This window comes from Astyanax mexicanus, chromosome 16 (genome assembly GCF_023375975.1).
Source record: "Astyanax mexicanus isolate ESR-SI-001 chromosome 16, AstMex3_surface, whole genome shotgun sequence".
NCBI classification, from domain to species: domain Eukaryota; kingdom Metazoa; phylum Chordata; class Actinopteri; order Characiformes; family Acestrorhamphidae; genus Astyanax; species Astyanax mexicanus.
In genome coordinates, this window is record NC_064423.1 from 28916692 (window position 1) to 28931494 (window position 14803).

The 14803-nt window shown below is 38.7% G+C and overlaps 1 protein-coding gene across 2 annotated transcripts; it reads right to left on the reverse strand.

Annotated features, from left to right (window-relative positions):
* Positions 1–145: 145 nt before the first annotated feature.
* kif7 (kinesin family member 7) lies at positions 146–14442 on the reverse strand. 2 transcript variants are annotated; one of them, XM_007246153.4, is made up of 19 exons: positions 14366–14442; positions 12110–12513; positions 11069–11269; positions 9885–10272; positions 8577–9117; positions 7906–8049; positions 7642–7833; positions 7226–7377; positions 6537–6661; positions 6200–6361; positions 5553–5755; positions 4379–4576; positions 4075–4200; positions 3497–3673; positions 2635–2850; positions 2160–2366; positions 1856–2054; positions 1507–1668; positions 146–1186 (listed from the first exon to the last, which is right to left on the reverse strand). In XM_007246153.4, exons 2-19 carry the CDS (start codon positions 12435–12437, stop codon positions 828–830), a joined length of 4080 nt encoding a protein of 1359 aa, XP_007246215.3. In that variant the 5' UTR covers positions 12438–12513; positions 14366–14442; the 3' UTR covers positions 146–827. The 2 variants fall into 2 exon arrangements, with proteins under 2 accessions (XP_007246215.3, XP_007246214.3); XM_007246152.4 differs by having other exon boundaries at positions 14219–14408.
* Positions 14443–14803: the final 361 nt, after the last annotated feature.

Sequence of the window (14803 nt, forward strand, 5' to 3'; positions counted from 1 at the left end):
GGTACTTTACACAAAATGTACTTAAACAATTACATTTTGTCACTGTTCGCCTACAAAATAGAATCAATCTTAAAAATGACAATTTTAATAGAGACTGAAAACTCTAATTTTTCAATAGATGTCAATATAAAATAAATATTCCAAGTAACTGTGGAGCATTTGTATTGGTACACCCATTGTGAGAATCACAATGTAAGACAATTAATGACAATTTAAAGAACTGCCAGACTGTGAACATAAAAAAGCAAAAGAGATAAAAGGGGTTTGTTTTACAGCAATGATATGTTATACATGAAATAGGTTTTGTTTTTAAAAAACAATAAAAAAAGTTTAACACATTCCTAGCCCTTTTATCAGCCAAATGAAAAATGCTAGATCCAACATGATGCTACCATTATTTTTTGAATGAAAAAAGTAATTACATTTTCATAGAAAATTACAGAGAAATAGGACACTGGTCTGTTGAATAATAGTTGAATGATATGATATGAGAAATTGCTTATTATGCTTATGAACATAAACTGTAAAGTAAAAACCAGTTTATTCTAATTCCAAACTAACTTGAAACATGTTAAACATCTTATTATACATATATTTTTCAATATACAAAAATAGTCATAGGATGTTTACTCATATCCAAGAAGGGGTACATCAAAATACAAAATTTGTCAAAGAAGTGTGACACTCCAAAAAAGTGCTACTATACTGTACATAAAATGTAAGCATGAAACAATATCTCAATATGTGTTGTTTCATGTAATTTAGCACTAAAAATGCAGAGTCAATAAGCAATAGTAAAAATGTATAATGTCCAAAAGATGAACTTCCTATACTGGGTTTTTCCGAACATCAATAATTGAAGAATTTGATCCAATTGGTCCTGTGTTTAGGCTTGATCTCCTGAATTCTCTCCGTGGTTTATTGAGAGGCAACGAGGGAGCCCCAATCCAGTGTGCAGTGTTCATACTGGGCTGAACGATCCGGTTGGCAGGAATCTCACATGCTGCCCTTTGTAGAAGCTCCTCCATGCCATGCTGGTCCTCTGTTGGTAGTGAAGAGCGCCTCCATGTGGGGGGAAGGGGTGCATGCACTAACTCCCGCATTTCCTCTCTGGATTTTTGAACTCTGTCCGCTTCTGGGGGACATTTAACGCCGTCTCCTCGACTTGGAATTCTGTCTGCTGCACCTAAAAGTCAAATGATTCAGCTGATTAAAAGGAAGTTCTGTAAATAAAATGTAATAAAAATGATACAAGGACAATACAAACTGAGTGATAATGCATTAGAAAAGTATGAGGAATATTACATATATTAAGATATAATTTTGTCATTGAAATACAAACCTGGTCTCTCCACTTTTTGACATATCTAATGTCTGATAGTCTGACAGACAGTTCTTCTTCTTCTGTAAAAGTTTTCACATTGCAGATCGAATTTTTTTTTTATATGACAATGACATTATTCTAAATCGCAGTCAGTGCCACTCTAATCTAATCTAACCACTCACCTTTGCTCTGATCTCCAGCTTGGCCCATTGGTCCACACATGTCCCTTATTTTGAAGCTAAGCTCTTGATTGGCTGCTTTGCACATGTTAAGCTCTTTGCTGAGGTTGTGGATCAGGCCCTCATACTGCCTCTGTCGTCCTGCAAGGCCTTCATCCATTTGATCTGCAAAAATATAACTATTGTAAGGATACAGGATTTTTGTGCAAACATTTTTGTAATTTACATAAATAAGACAAAGACTGATGAGGCAAGATTTTTATTTATTAATTTTCTTCTAAATCAAGCTAGCTAATCAGCTGTGCTAACTAACTCTGTTGTTTCTAGTTCTTTACAAGTTACGCTGTCCTACCTCTGCACTGCTGCAACAGGAGCTGCACATTCCTTTCATGTTCTTTCTGCTGCTGCGTGAGTCTCCGGTCTGTGTCCAGCTGCTGCCGCTCCAGAGCTGCCTCCAACCACTGCACCAGCTGCTGCTGCTCCCCTGCTCGCATCTCCAGCTCCGCCAGAGCCATCTGCAGCCTCCGCTCCTCCTCACGTAGGGACACCACCTTCCCACAAAAACACACACAAAACAATACTCAAAACCAGAGTTTCTTACACCACTGGCGCCATTTAATTTAAGTGAGGACCAGTAACATACTGGACAAACAGACCTTATCAAAGTACTTGCAGAGCAGGGCACGGGTTTCGTAGGCGGAGAGGTAAGTGAGCTTGGCCATCAGGTTCATTTCCCACTGTGTCAGCATGCTCCCTGATGCCCTCAGCTGCCTCTGCCTTTGTGTGATTGCCTCATTCTTGTACTCAATGGCAGCGTCCAGTGCTTCTATGGCCTCGTCCAGCTGAAACAGGGTGCGCTCCTCCTAAAAGTTAGAATATAATAAGTACAACTAACTTTAATATTAAGAATACTGCACAGAATCATGGCCGGATTTACATTATGCCAAAAAGTAAAAGCAAGTTCTTGGCATGACAGTGACAATATGCAATTATCTTTATGTTCTCTCCAGTGGTTTGCGCTAATGTAGCACTCTAATGCTCCATCACAGATAAAAAAAAAAGTACTCCATCAATCAAGAAAAAAAAAAGGATGTAATTCTGTCTGTGTGACCACCTGTGCTTCAAACCCACCTCAGGAGACAGCAGGTTGCCCTGGCGCAGTTTGTCATCCAGCTCTACTCTCTGTTTGAGGAGTTGTTCTTTCTCTTGCCGGAGGTTAGAGATCTCCTGCCGGATCTGCTGTGAGTCTTGGGCGCTGCTGCTGCGGAGCTGACCGTTCCTCTCACTCAGTTCTTGCTCCAGAGTTTCAATGCGACTCGTCAACGTCACCAGGTCTTTACTCAGAGCCTGTCAAGGACAAGAATGTGTTTGTCCATCAGATAGTACATCATTTGTCCACACACAAGCATGTTTTAGACATATAACTGTATTGATAAATGGTCAATGCAATTGTCAGACTGAACACTCTGGGCGTTTTCATTTCATTTGGACAGACCCAAACAACTGAACAATGGGTGTTGAGAAAAAACTTCCCTTGTGGTGAGAACATGATCTGACCTCAATCTGATCCACCTTCAGGGGTACTCTGCATGTTTGAGTTAAATGTCTCTGAAGGCGCAGTATAACCTTGAATAATTACCACACCTATGAACAAATGCAATCTCTGCTGTTAAGACTGCTCAGAAATATGTACTAATCCAGAACACAGGACCTTCTTCCTCTATTCATTTTCTAGATCTAGTTTGTTGTGATGCATTTTGGTGGATTTTTCCTGTCCAACTGGAAAATGCTCCAAGTTTCTAAACTCATTAACCGATTTGAATCAGCAGAAACAAACTACAGGTGTGAAAACACCCTCAGAAAAGAACAAGTTCTTTGGTTGGAAATAAGTGTGGATTTTGTACAATTACAGCAACTGCAATGTGAATAAAAGCAATCTTTTATACACAATAAATATTATAAAACAATGCTGGACAGTACTGGTCACACAGACCTGGCTAGAGCGGAGTCGTTTGGTCTCTAGGCCACTGCGCTCTACCAGCAACGCCTCTTTTTTTGCCAGGATATCTTCTCTCTTATTCAGCTCCCCCTCCAGGTCATCCAGACTTCTCCTCTGTTCCAGAACCTTCTCCATCTCCTCATCCAGCCAGCGTTTTTGCTCTTCAATTTTCTGCACAGAAGGAAAAAAAAGTGATCAGAAACAGTTCTCTTGAGAGCTCTTGAGAACAGGTGAACAGAATGAAATCTTAGTTTCATTTTGATGTGCAGTTCTCCACTAGTGTAGCAGAAGTTTACATTTTGAAACATAATAAAACATGTTCACCACAACACCTTTATATAAAACCCAAATACCAGGTCACAAGGGAATACAGGTGCAGGGTGTGATCTTACAACCTGCAGAAACAAGTCATAAGATGCCCCCAAGCAACAAATACCCAGTCTACCAATTATAAAGCATAGAAACCACAGAGAAAAACAGCAGCTGTCAGACTTGGCGTGTCGTAATCAGCAACAAAATACAAGGCATGTTAACATATTTCATGTCTCTGGTATTCTTCTCCAGGACTGTACCTGCTGCTCCTCGAGTGAGACGACTGAACCATTACTGCCACTTCTCCTCTGCCTCTGGAAGGCAGCAATTTCCTCTGTTTTAATCCGCAGGATCTTCTGCTGTTGCTCATTCTTTATCTCCAGCTCCTTAACAGATTTCACAAATGAACACAATGAATTTGTATTTATTTACAGTAATATAAATGTTACATTTTGATGCTATAATCACCAAAGTGTAAATTTAACTGTATTAATTTTGGAGTATAAGAATTTATTATAACAACATTTAAAACAGCGTAGGCAGAGTCCTGAAGCTTGTGCTCACCTTGACTCTGTGTTTCCCCCGCTGCATCTCACTCTCCAACCTCCTCTTCTGTTGACTCTCCTCTCGCAGGCGTCGGTGCAGCTGGTCCTGTTGCTGCCGCAGGCTCTGCACGCTCCTCTCCAGCTCCTGCACACGTCGCTCGCTCTGCACTGACAGTGAAGCCAGCTGCGCAGTGTCCCGCTGTCTCTGCTTCAACACCTGCAAACATACGACACAGACCAGAAGTTCAGGTCACTGCACTGAAGTATATATTTATATAAAACAATGAGCAATTGTGTGTTCTTTGGTTTGATTATATTTTTTTATTAATTTCCACCATTTATATTTTTAATTTACACAGCCAATTACTCAATTAGGACTCCTCTTATCACTAGTGATGCCCCAACACCAGGAGGGTGAAGACTAGCACGTCTCCTCCAACACATGTGAACTCAGACTCCGCCTCTTTTCAAACTGCTGCTGATGCAGCATTGCCGAGCATCACAGTGCGGTCGGAGGAAAACGCTGTGATTCGGTTACGATATAAAAACTACATAAACTGGATTTAAACCGGCACACTTCTGATCATAGTGGTAGCAAGTAGCCAACTGGACCACTTGGAGCCCCGGGGTTCGATAATCTTAAATCTTTTTCCGATGGGATTAGTTTTATCTAGGGAGGTTGGGTAAAGTAATTATTATTGGACATCCTGTTGACGTTTAGCAGCTTTAGGCAAGTCTTTGAGTAATGTAGCCTATAACCTATGTGTCATAAACATGTAGCTGCCAATTTTCAAACTAAAATCTCATTGTTATAATAATAATAATAATAATAATAATAATAAGTGGGTTATAATATTGGCATCAGTGTGTAAATCAAGAAGTCACAACCATCTCATTTATGCAGACTTGTAACTTATCCCCTTCAATTTGGTCATAAATTTTACTGAAGTCCTGTGGTAAAAAAACATTACCCCATCTCATTGGTAAAACAAATCCAATCCGAACAGAACTTTGACTACTTCTAACAGAGCTTTGGAGGACTCGCAGTGATTCTCATAGCTCAAACAAATATGGGTTTCAACACGTTGAATTCAAATAAGCATTTAATGCTCACACCAGCTGTTCTTTACTAAAACACCCTTCCAGTCAATAGCCAGTGGCAAAGTAAACACTGGCACACATGAAAGGCTGACCTGCACTTTGCTCTGTGCGGCAGCGATTTTCCTCCTGCACTCCTGTGCTTTGGTGCGGTCAGCAGCATCACGGCTGCCTTGCACCTCCAGGTCCTGCAGCTGTTTCTGGGCCTCAATGAGCTCGGCCCGGGCCTGCTCAGCCTCCTGCTCCAGCTCTGCTACCTTCCGGCTGTACTGTCTGTTCATGGCCTGGGCATCTTTACCTGCAAACAGACCAAAAGATCCCAAAACACTATAAGCAAACAGCAAAAAAAAGCTGCAAATGCTATTCTAGACCAAGTGTATACATTTACTACCAACAAAGTAAACAGAAAGAAAAACACAAAAAAAGACTTCAGTGATTTAGGAATGATTATTTTCTAACTGTCGTTATTGAGCCCATTCCCGACACTTTTGCACATTTTGTTTTTCTCTGATCTAGCAATTAATTCATAAAAAGTGAATTAACCAGCTTAAAATATTTAATTTACTTCCTTAATTTTTTTGTCTTTATTTATATTTGTCTGCATCTGTTGTAATGTAATCTGGATGTTTTTGACTGTAAACATCTCTTTAATTGCTGAGATAAACACCTATGATGTGCGTAAAAGAATTTAACTTTTGTATGGTACTGATACACAAATTTTTACATCTACTACCACCATTACCTGTTTTCACCAGCTCTTTGATGAGCTCCTCCTTCATGCGGATGGTAATGGAGAGCTCCCTGATCTTCTGCTGGGCCAGGAACAGCCCCCGTTCTGAGCCCAGTTCCATCACACAGCCCCTCAGGCTCTCCAGCACTGAGCTCTCCCCTATACTGCTGTTAGCTGTTTAAAAAGAAAAAGTAAAAAAGTACTCAATACTTTTCACTGAAATATACTGATGATGGAAACCAACAAATGTAGAAGTGCTAATTCTAAATACATATAACTGCTGTTGTTGATAGATTAAATAAACACAACAACAAAGTAAATCACAAGTAAAGCTTTAATGGTAACTCACAAGTGCGCCTGTTGCATAATACTGAAGGCTGGCTTGGTCCCAGCACTTGAGTCAAAGGTGCTCTAGCCCTTCCAGACAAGGCTTGAAATGGTGCGTCTTTCTTTGACCAGGTTGTATTAATGCATCTAAAAAAAAAAAAACAGTAAAAAATTTTTAAAGTCATTGTAAAAAAAACCTTTAAACTACCAAAAATATTTGTGGACCAGCTTGTACATAAAATTACAGTAATTACAGTTAGCACTGTCCCAATACAGATATTTTAATCAGGAAAAAAAGCTATCACCCTATACTGAGTATGACCAATATTTGCATTGGTGGATCATGAATAATACAGCAGAACAATTTAGGAATAAATATGTAGAGATGCTTAGGTAACACAGGCTGTACATCTGTTCAATGTTTTTTTTATAATGCATCTAATACAGACTAATATTCAGTTTGATTTAGGAATTTAATGATTATGTGTGATTAGTTAAGACTTGCATTGTGAGTCAATTACAATGATGTGAATATGCTACTATAATAAACTGTACACAGTAGGCTTCTTTTCTCTCTTGGCTTTAACGTGTTATTGTGAACACTGTTTCACGCCAGAAATGTGAAGAATATGCCAAGTATTTAATACACAGTATTATTGGTGGCAATCTCAATATTAAAACAAAGTAAAGCAAGTTAAAGTTAATCCATACTTCCGTCTGTCTCGGCTCCCTTTGCTGAGAGTTTCTTCTCCATCTCTGTCCTCTGCTCCACTGTGGGACTCTTGCTCGTGATCCCCTTGACCACAATCCCACTGGACATGCTCTGAAAATGAATAGCTATCTATGGAAGCACCCAGGCCAATCTGAAAGCGAAGAATACACAGCATGTTAGCATTAAAAGGTAAAGTATATATTTTTAATTTTGATAGAGGACATGAGAAAACAGCTTCATCTGTACTTGACTGTTAGTGTTTTCTACTTGCAATATATTACAATATGCAGTATATTAAAACAGCAACTTTACAAGAAAAGGCATTAATGGTATATATTTATGCATTCACCACAAATAATGTATACATTGTATAAAGAACAATTGTTGGTTTCAAATGTCTTATAAATATATTTACCTGTTGCGAAGGGCTTCCTCTTATGTCTCCATTGTAGACATGGTTTAAATGGCCTGCTGCTGCTTGCTGCACTGAGTTGATGGGTGCTGTGTGGGGTCTTTCTTTCAGGTGCAGCAGCCCAAGCCCCCCTGGTTGCGCCAGGAGACTGTGTAACTCTGTGATGAGATCCTGCTGCTCTTGGAGCTTGTCACTCTGAAACAGAATAAGCATTTACATTTTTCTAAACTCCATGTCAATTGCAACTAAATGAGGAATTTTTCTTACTTGCTGTTTGTACTGTTCCATTGCATCTTCCAAGGCAGCGAGGAAGTCTGTGTTTTCCTGTTCTAACTTTTGGATTTGGGCCTGTAGTTGGGAAATGTAGTCCTCCTTTTCTCTGTTCCAATCGTCTTTTACATGATTTTGGTCCTAAAACACAAGAGATGTGCTTATAAATTACAAAATAAATGATCCAAGTTAGAACTACTGTTTACATATTTTGAATTGCCCTTTTTCTATTGCCAGTTTTAATACCTTAAAAATGATTACTTGCAATTACTAGCTTTACATACTTACATTTAGCATATTGAGGTGAAATACTCCTACAATTTTGGAGTGGGCATAATACTTTTTTATTGCAACATGATGAATTTTGATATTGTGATGCACAATATAGATTTTTCATAATATTGTGGCTATCATAACTGCTTTAAAAAACTGGCTTACTGCATTTTAATACAAAGTGTGTAATGGGTCTTCTTTAATTGAAAATTATGCCAAAATAAATGTCATTAATATTGTGTGTCAAATAGTGTATTTAAATATTGTAATACAATATTTTTACCACATCGCCCAATCCTACTTTAATTTATTGGTTAAATCTCTATGTACACAACACAACAAAATACTTACTTTGTGGCAGCATGCAGTACTGAATATTCTTTTGAATGACCCACCTGACCCTTTAGAAGTGCTCGTCCCTTTTTAAGCATGGCAGAATCCTCTGTGGAACTGCTTTCGATACCACTGTCCAGTCCTGAAGCTGTGGTCAGTCCACTGCGCTCCTCCTCCACGGCACAAAGCCACTCCTTTACCCGCAGCAGCTGCCCAGAGTTCAGCGTGCCTTCTCCCTGTAGCTCCACAAACAGCCTGTAGGCAGAGTCTGTGCATGTCCTGTAGTGGGCGCTCTCCGCCTGCAGCTTACTTACATCCGGCTCAAGAGGCCGTGTGCGGCGCTCTGTGTCTGAACGTGCGAGGATTCGAGTTTCTGAGCGCTGCCGGTTCTCCAGAGCCCGCTTCAGAGCTTTAATCTGAAGCTCCAGGCCTTCAACTCGGTCAGGCTCACCACGACAGTTCACCATGGCTCGGTTCTGGATGTTGCGTGCTCGTTTTGCATAATTGAGGGTGTTGAGGCTCTCATCAAAGTCAGAAGATGACGGACTGATGCAGGCAATCATGAGGGTTTTGGCATTGCCTCCAAGAGAGTCTTTTAAGATCCTGAGAGTCAGAGAAAAGAACAACTGTATTATACATTCAGATCACACAGAGAGCTAAGAGTACTAAAAAGAGATCAGGTAGAACAACTTAAACAAAGCATGCTAATTGATCTTTTTTATGCTATGTGAGCATTTTTAAATAAAGCATCATTTTGTAGACCTCACAAAATCCTTAAGCAATTGTGTTAAATTATTTATAAAGCATGTTCTTATTTTATTTGTTTTATTTATTGAGATTATTTCAACATTTCTGATTTCAATTTCAGTGTCTAAGTATTATTAATAATTAAAATGTCAGTGTTCTTTAAACAGCAATGAGTAAATGCATTATAACACTAACATATTTTCATTATATCAGTGCAATGAAATAGTCTTAAAATGACAATACTGAATATTACAATTATTTCTTGGACAATATATCATCAAAAAAATTGTTGCTTATTATGACAGGCCTACAAAGAATAATCTGAAGCCCCTTTACTATTAAGATTACCTAAAGATTTTTTTGTTTTCAAAGCTGCTCTGAAATGAATCCTATAAATTCTTCCTATAAATCTCATGGATTTAACTCGCGTGTCATTACAAGTTTTTGCAACCCATCTCTTCCCTTCATCTCTGTAATATTTCCTTCCTGACTTTACTATAGGAGATAGCTTAAGCTATATAAAAAGCTGAAGCTGTCCAAACTGCAGCCCAAAGTGAGTTATCCCCATTCCCAGCTTTCTCTTCCCAAATAGCCTTAAGGTTAAGCCAAATGAGATCTCATACCTAGTGATTTTGGAGTCCCTATAAGGAATGTGTGTGCCCTTCCTCTTGGGATCCCCCAGTGCTCCGATCACATTTCCCAGCGCAAGAAGTCCACTGTTGATCTGAATGCTCTCCTTCAGTCTCTCGCCAGCGTTTCCAGTTTTTAGGATGCGCTCAGATCCGGCAAGGTCTACAAAGTGGAACTTGGAGGAGAGGATCTGCAGGCTCCCTCCTGTTGCCCGCAAGCCTCCGCGCCGCTGCTCCATGAGCACAGTGAAGATGGTGTGAGAACGGCTGGAGTAAGGATTCATCTGAGTGGCTGCAGTGTGTCGGGCCGTGTTCCCGGATTCTAAAAGACTCAACACCTCATCGAGCCCCTCCACTTCACACTCCTTCACTCCACACAGAACTATGGGAAAGAATAGGAAAGATCATTTTCACATGAGAATTATTCAAGGCCTTCAGAGTGGACAGTGCAACTTGGACTGGATCCCTTCTGTCTCCTGTGCTGTTGGTGGTGAGGAGCCTGGAAGGAATGCAACTGGCTGTATTCCCGGGAAGAAGCAATAAATAATATGTAGGTGTCTGGCTGGCCATACAGACTAATGTCATTGTTGTAGTTTTATTATTTGTTAGAAATTGTAAAATATTACTATTATAATAGGATATAGATTGTGTTTTGTGTAAATGTCTTTAGATACTGTGATATATTTGTATCATTGACAGTGCAATATTTTTCAGTGTTGCATACTGAAACATACAGGGATTTTTTTTACAAGATTTTACAGAGTCCAACATGTCATAAAATGAATAATTCACTATGTGTGTGTAATATTGGAGTAAAATTAACATTATTGGGCAGATATAGGGGCAGTTTCCCTGACAGTGATTAAGCCTATAGTGGATGCTTGTTACTACGTCATTCTATTTTACACTGTATGAACTATATCAGATTCTTGAATTTCAGTGATTGTTACAAAAAAATAATTAAAGTATAAACGCAAAATATTAAGCACAATAATATTAACCTTAATAAAATATTCATATATTATTGTAGCTGTTTGTTTTCTGGACTAATTTGATTTTGACAATAATTTTTATTGAGTATATTTTTGTATTTACAAATGAAAAACAATTTCTAAAATTTCTAAAAGACATTTCTAAGTGAAATAACCTCCATATGAAAAAAAACTCAAGCTCCTCACCTATGTTCCCTTTGTCATCTTCCCGGATATGAATGTCTTTGCTGGCCGTCTCAACCTCCAGAAGATCTCTGAAGATCTCCTTGTAAACCTCGAGGTAAGACACTCTGACTGAGAAGTCACTGAGGTCATTCTCGTCCAGTAGTTTGAAGATCTCAGCCACAGCTCTGGGAATGATCCCTTGTTCATCATCTCTGAAGGAGGCTGCAGCCAAAAAGCAACAGTGGGTTAGCAATAGCTCTCCACAGCCAAATGCCAAAAAAGCACGATCTCAGATGGCAAGAGGGGCTGTGCTTTTCGAGCAGAGACAGCTGAACCGGGGGAAGTGTTGCTGGCTTCCCAAATGTGTGTGAACTCATAGGGTGGTTTTTAACGAGAAGCAGGCAAAACCTCACTGGCCTTGATATAGCACTGAAAATCTATAGCTGTCAAAAGAGAAACTTTATTAGGGTAAGACAAGCAACAATAAGATAAAACACCTTCAGGCACGTCACGCTCCACTTATAAAAGCCTGCGATTATAGTCAAACAGGATTGAGCAATATGTGAGAGTGACATGAATTACTTTATTTTTTTATGAGACATGGATAAAAATGAAGCTTATAAAATGAAGATTATAAATGCTTCCACTTGTGGCTCCATTTAAAATAGACGTATAAGTGTGTAGGACTGCTGACTGGTAAAGAACCATTACAGTACATCAAGTCAAAGCTCTTTAGACCTGCTATAGAAACACGGTTCTTTAGTTGTGTTACTAAATGTCCATTTGAAACACCCTTATTTGTTTGTGTGTATATTATTGTGTGCATTACACTGTGGTCTTTTGCTGGATGAGTCATAGAGCAGAGGCCATGCGATAATAGACTGAAAAGAGCAATGAACTGACATTGGGAATAAACCATTTGGCCATTGTGTTCATACAAAGTGCACAAAACATAAAACTATAACACTACAGTAAATACAAAAAATACAAAAAACAAGACAATTTAACAGACAGGACAGTGCAGTAACAATACGGTAGAATAAAATTCAAACAACAACTTACATATGTTGGCTTCCCCAATCGTGTAAGTTTTTCCAGAACCTGTCTGCCCGTAAGCAAATACGGTGGCATTGAAACCCTGAAAAAAGGCTTCAATAAGGGGCTGGACACATCCCACATACACCTCGTCCTGAGCTGAGCTTTCCTCAAACACAAAGTCACAGTGGAAGTGGCGATCATGGCCGAGAGTAACCCTTCTGTCCTCCGAGTAGGTGGTGATGCAGCTCTCATGGTTGTGCAGGAGCTCTTTGGGGAGCAGCGGGCGCACTCGCACTGCCACCTGCACAGCAGTGTCCTCTGCCTTACCCTGGCTGGTCACTTTAGGAGGCATTGCAGGGCAAACTACCAATCCTCAAAGCCTCTGAAGGCCCGTGGCCTGGGTGCTGTCATTTCTGATTCTGAAACCGCTGTTCAGAAGAAAAATAAATTATGGATCACTTCTAAAGCAGAGACAAAAGCTTCCAAAATGTCAATGTTATAAAAAAAAGGGAAAAAAATTAAAGTCAATATTAAGAGATTTTATTTTAGGTAGGACTGCATGATTTCAAAAAGGTAATCCAACCTGTTCTCATATTAATAATCAATTCCGTGTTTCTGAGATTCAAGTATAATAAATGATATCTAGCAGATATAATCTGATAAAATCTACCTCTGGTATAGATATATATAATCTTATATAATCTGCCTCTGCCTAGATTATGTTATACAGAGTTTTACAGGTTGACACTCTCACTAATGCATGAACATCAGGGAAATATTGGGATGTTAAAATCCAGCACAGAAAGCTCTGCTTAAAAGTCTGCTTAAAGTACTTAAAGTTAATAATAAGTGGGAAGCAGCTTTTCGTTTTTTTATGCAATTAACAGAACAAGCAGACAAACAGCATCACTAAATAGTTTTAAAAAGCAGTTTCTATAGACATAGTTTAATAACTGATTCATTAAAAAAAATCTTTAATTTTACCAAATTAAAAACCTCTGTAATATAATCAAGACTAAGATGGATGATCACAAGCCATCAAACCAAGCTGAACTGCTTGAATTTTTGCACCAGGAGTGGCATTAGGTTATCCAAAAGCAGTGTGTAAGACTGGTGGAGGAGAACATGCCAAGATGAATGAAACCTGTGATTAAAAAACAGGGTTATTCCACCAAATATTGATTTCTGAACTTTTAAAACTTTATGAATGTGAACTTGTTCTCTTTGCATTATCTGAGGTCTGAAAGCTCTACATATTTTTTGTTATTTCAGCCATTTCTCATTTTCTGTAAATAGATGCTCTAAATGACAATATGTTTATTAGGTATTTGGGAGAAATGTTGTTTGTAGTTTATAGAATAAAACAACAATGTTCATTTTACTCAAACATTTACCTATAAATAGCAAATTAAGATTAAGAAACTGAGGTGGTCTCTTAATTTTTTCCAGAGCTGTATTTTATAGCTACAACCTTTTGTAATCTTACCTTTCTCACCTTATCTTATTTGCTCTTATTGCAGTTGTACATTACATTTCTTAACTTACTTGTTTTTTTCTATTTTGTAAATTTGTGAATTTTACTTGTGTTCTGTTCACCGGACTGTGCTGCATCTTAATGCATGAAAGATGCTAAATCACTAAAATGTACTATTGTTTTTATTATTTTTCTTATTATTAATATTATCATATGTATTAAGTCATTATTGTTCTTTACAGCATATTACACTGTAATAAATGCAGGGTTTGTAGCAGCTGGAGATCTGAGGGTTCAAAATTCTGGAATAAAAAAGTTAGCTATGTTAATTTTGCTTCATTTGCAATGTGGGCAGGGTTAACTAGGGGTAACTGACCAGTTACTTAGCTAGGTTATCTATGTTGACTACTTATCATTACATTACAGTTAAGCTCGGATGTAAGTAAGTTAACTACAGGTTGAACCAGCTTATTTAAACCCATCTTTACTGTTTTATGGGCTTTTTTGACTCAAGAGATTTATAATTAGCTAACTAAGCTTATACAGATATTTAGCTAACTAGTTAGCTTAAACGTTAGCTTGAATGCTAAGTCGTTAGCTGGAAAGGTGGAGAAAGAAATAAAAAAGTTAGAAAGTTTAGTATTAAAGGTTGAACTGACCTCATAATACGCTATCCAGCCTTTTCCTGGACCTGCATGTCCAAATCCTACTAACTGATCAGGTTTAAAAGGGGCTCCAGTAATCCACAGACTCAGTTTTACTCCTCTATTTCAGCTTTAAATTCCATAAACTTACTCCCAACTTACTGTTGTTCCCGTCTCCATCTTTCACTCTCCGCCTGCATTCCGTCAACTTCGCCTCCCGTTCTCTGATTGGCTACCTGATTGTAAGCGTTTACCAATAGCCAATCCTAGCGTTAGATATGAGACGACGACAGCCAATTGTAGGTCAGTAGAGGCGGGATTAGCCGGAATACAGGTGGGGAAAGAAAAGATAACGGACGCAGTTCCTGAGATTTTTCGCCCAGGCAGAGTGACGTCATGTGGTGGACTTCCCAAACGCCTGAGTGAAATAGAGCTGCAGGCCTGTGTGTAGCGGGTTTGGAGTTTATTTGGAGAAGATTTTATTGTATTTATTTGTGAGAACATTTACTTTTAGCCTGATAACAGACAGAAAAAGGGATGACTTTCTCATGAGGAGAAAGAATTGCAAAGAAAAAAGCCTACATTTTGATTTTGGGTGAT

Coding starts and splice junctions, on each gene's coding strand:
- kif7 (XM_007246153.4), bottom strand. CDS start 12,437: ATGCCTCCTAAAGTGACCAGCCAGGGTAAGGCAGAGGACACTGCTGTG. Junction 11,270..12,109: donor GATTGGGGAAGCCAACATAT/GTAAGTTGTTGT, acceptor TTTTGGCTGCAG/CCTCCTTCAGAGATGATGAA. Junction 6,662..7,225: donor GGGAGCCGAGACAGACGGAA/GTATGGATTAAC, acceptor TTTTTTTTTTAG/ATGCATTAATACAACCTGGT.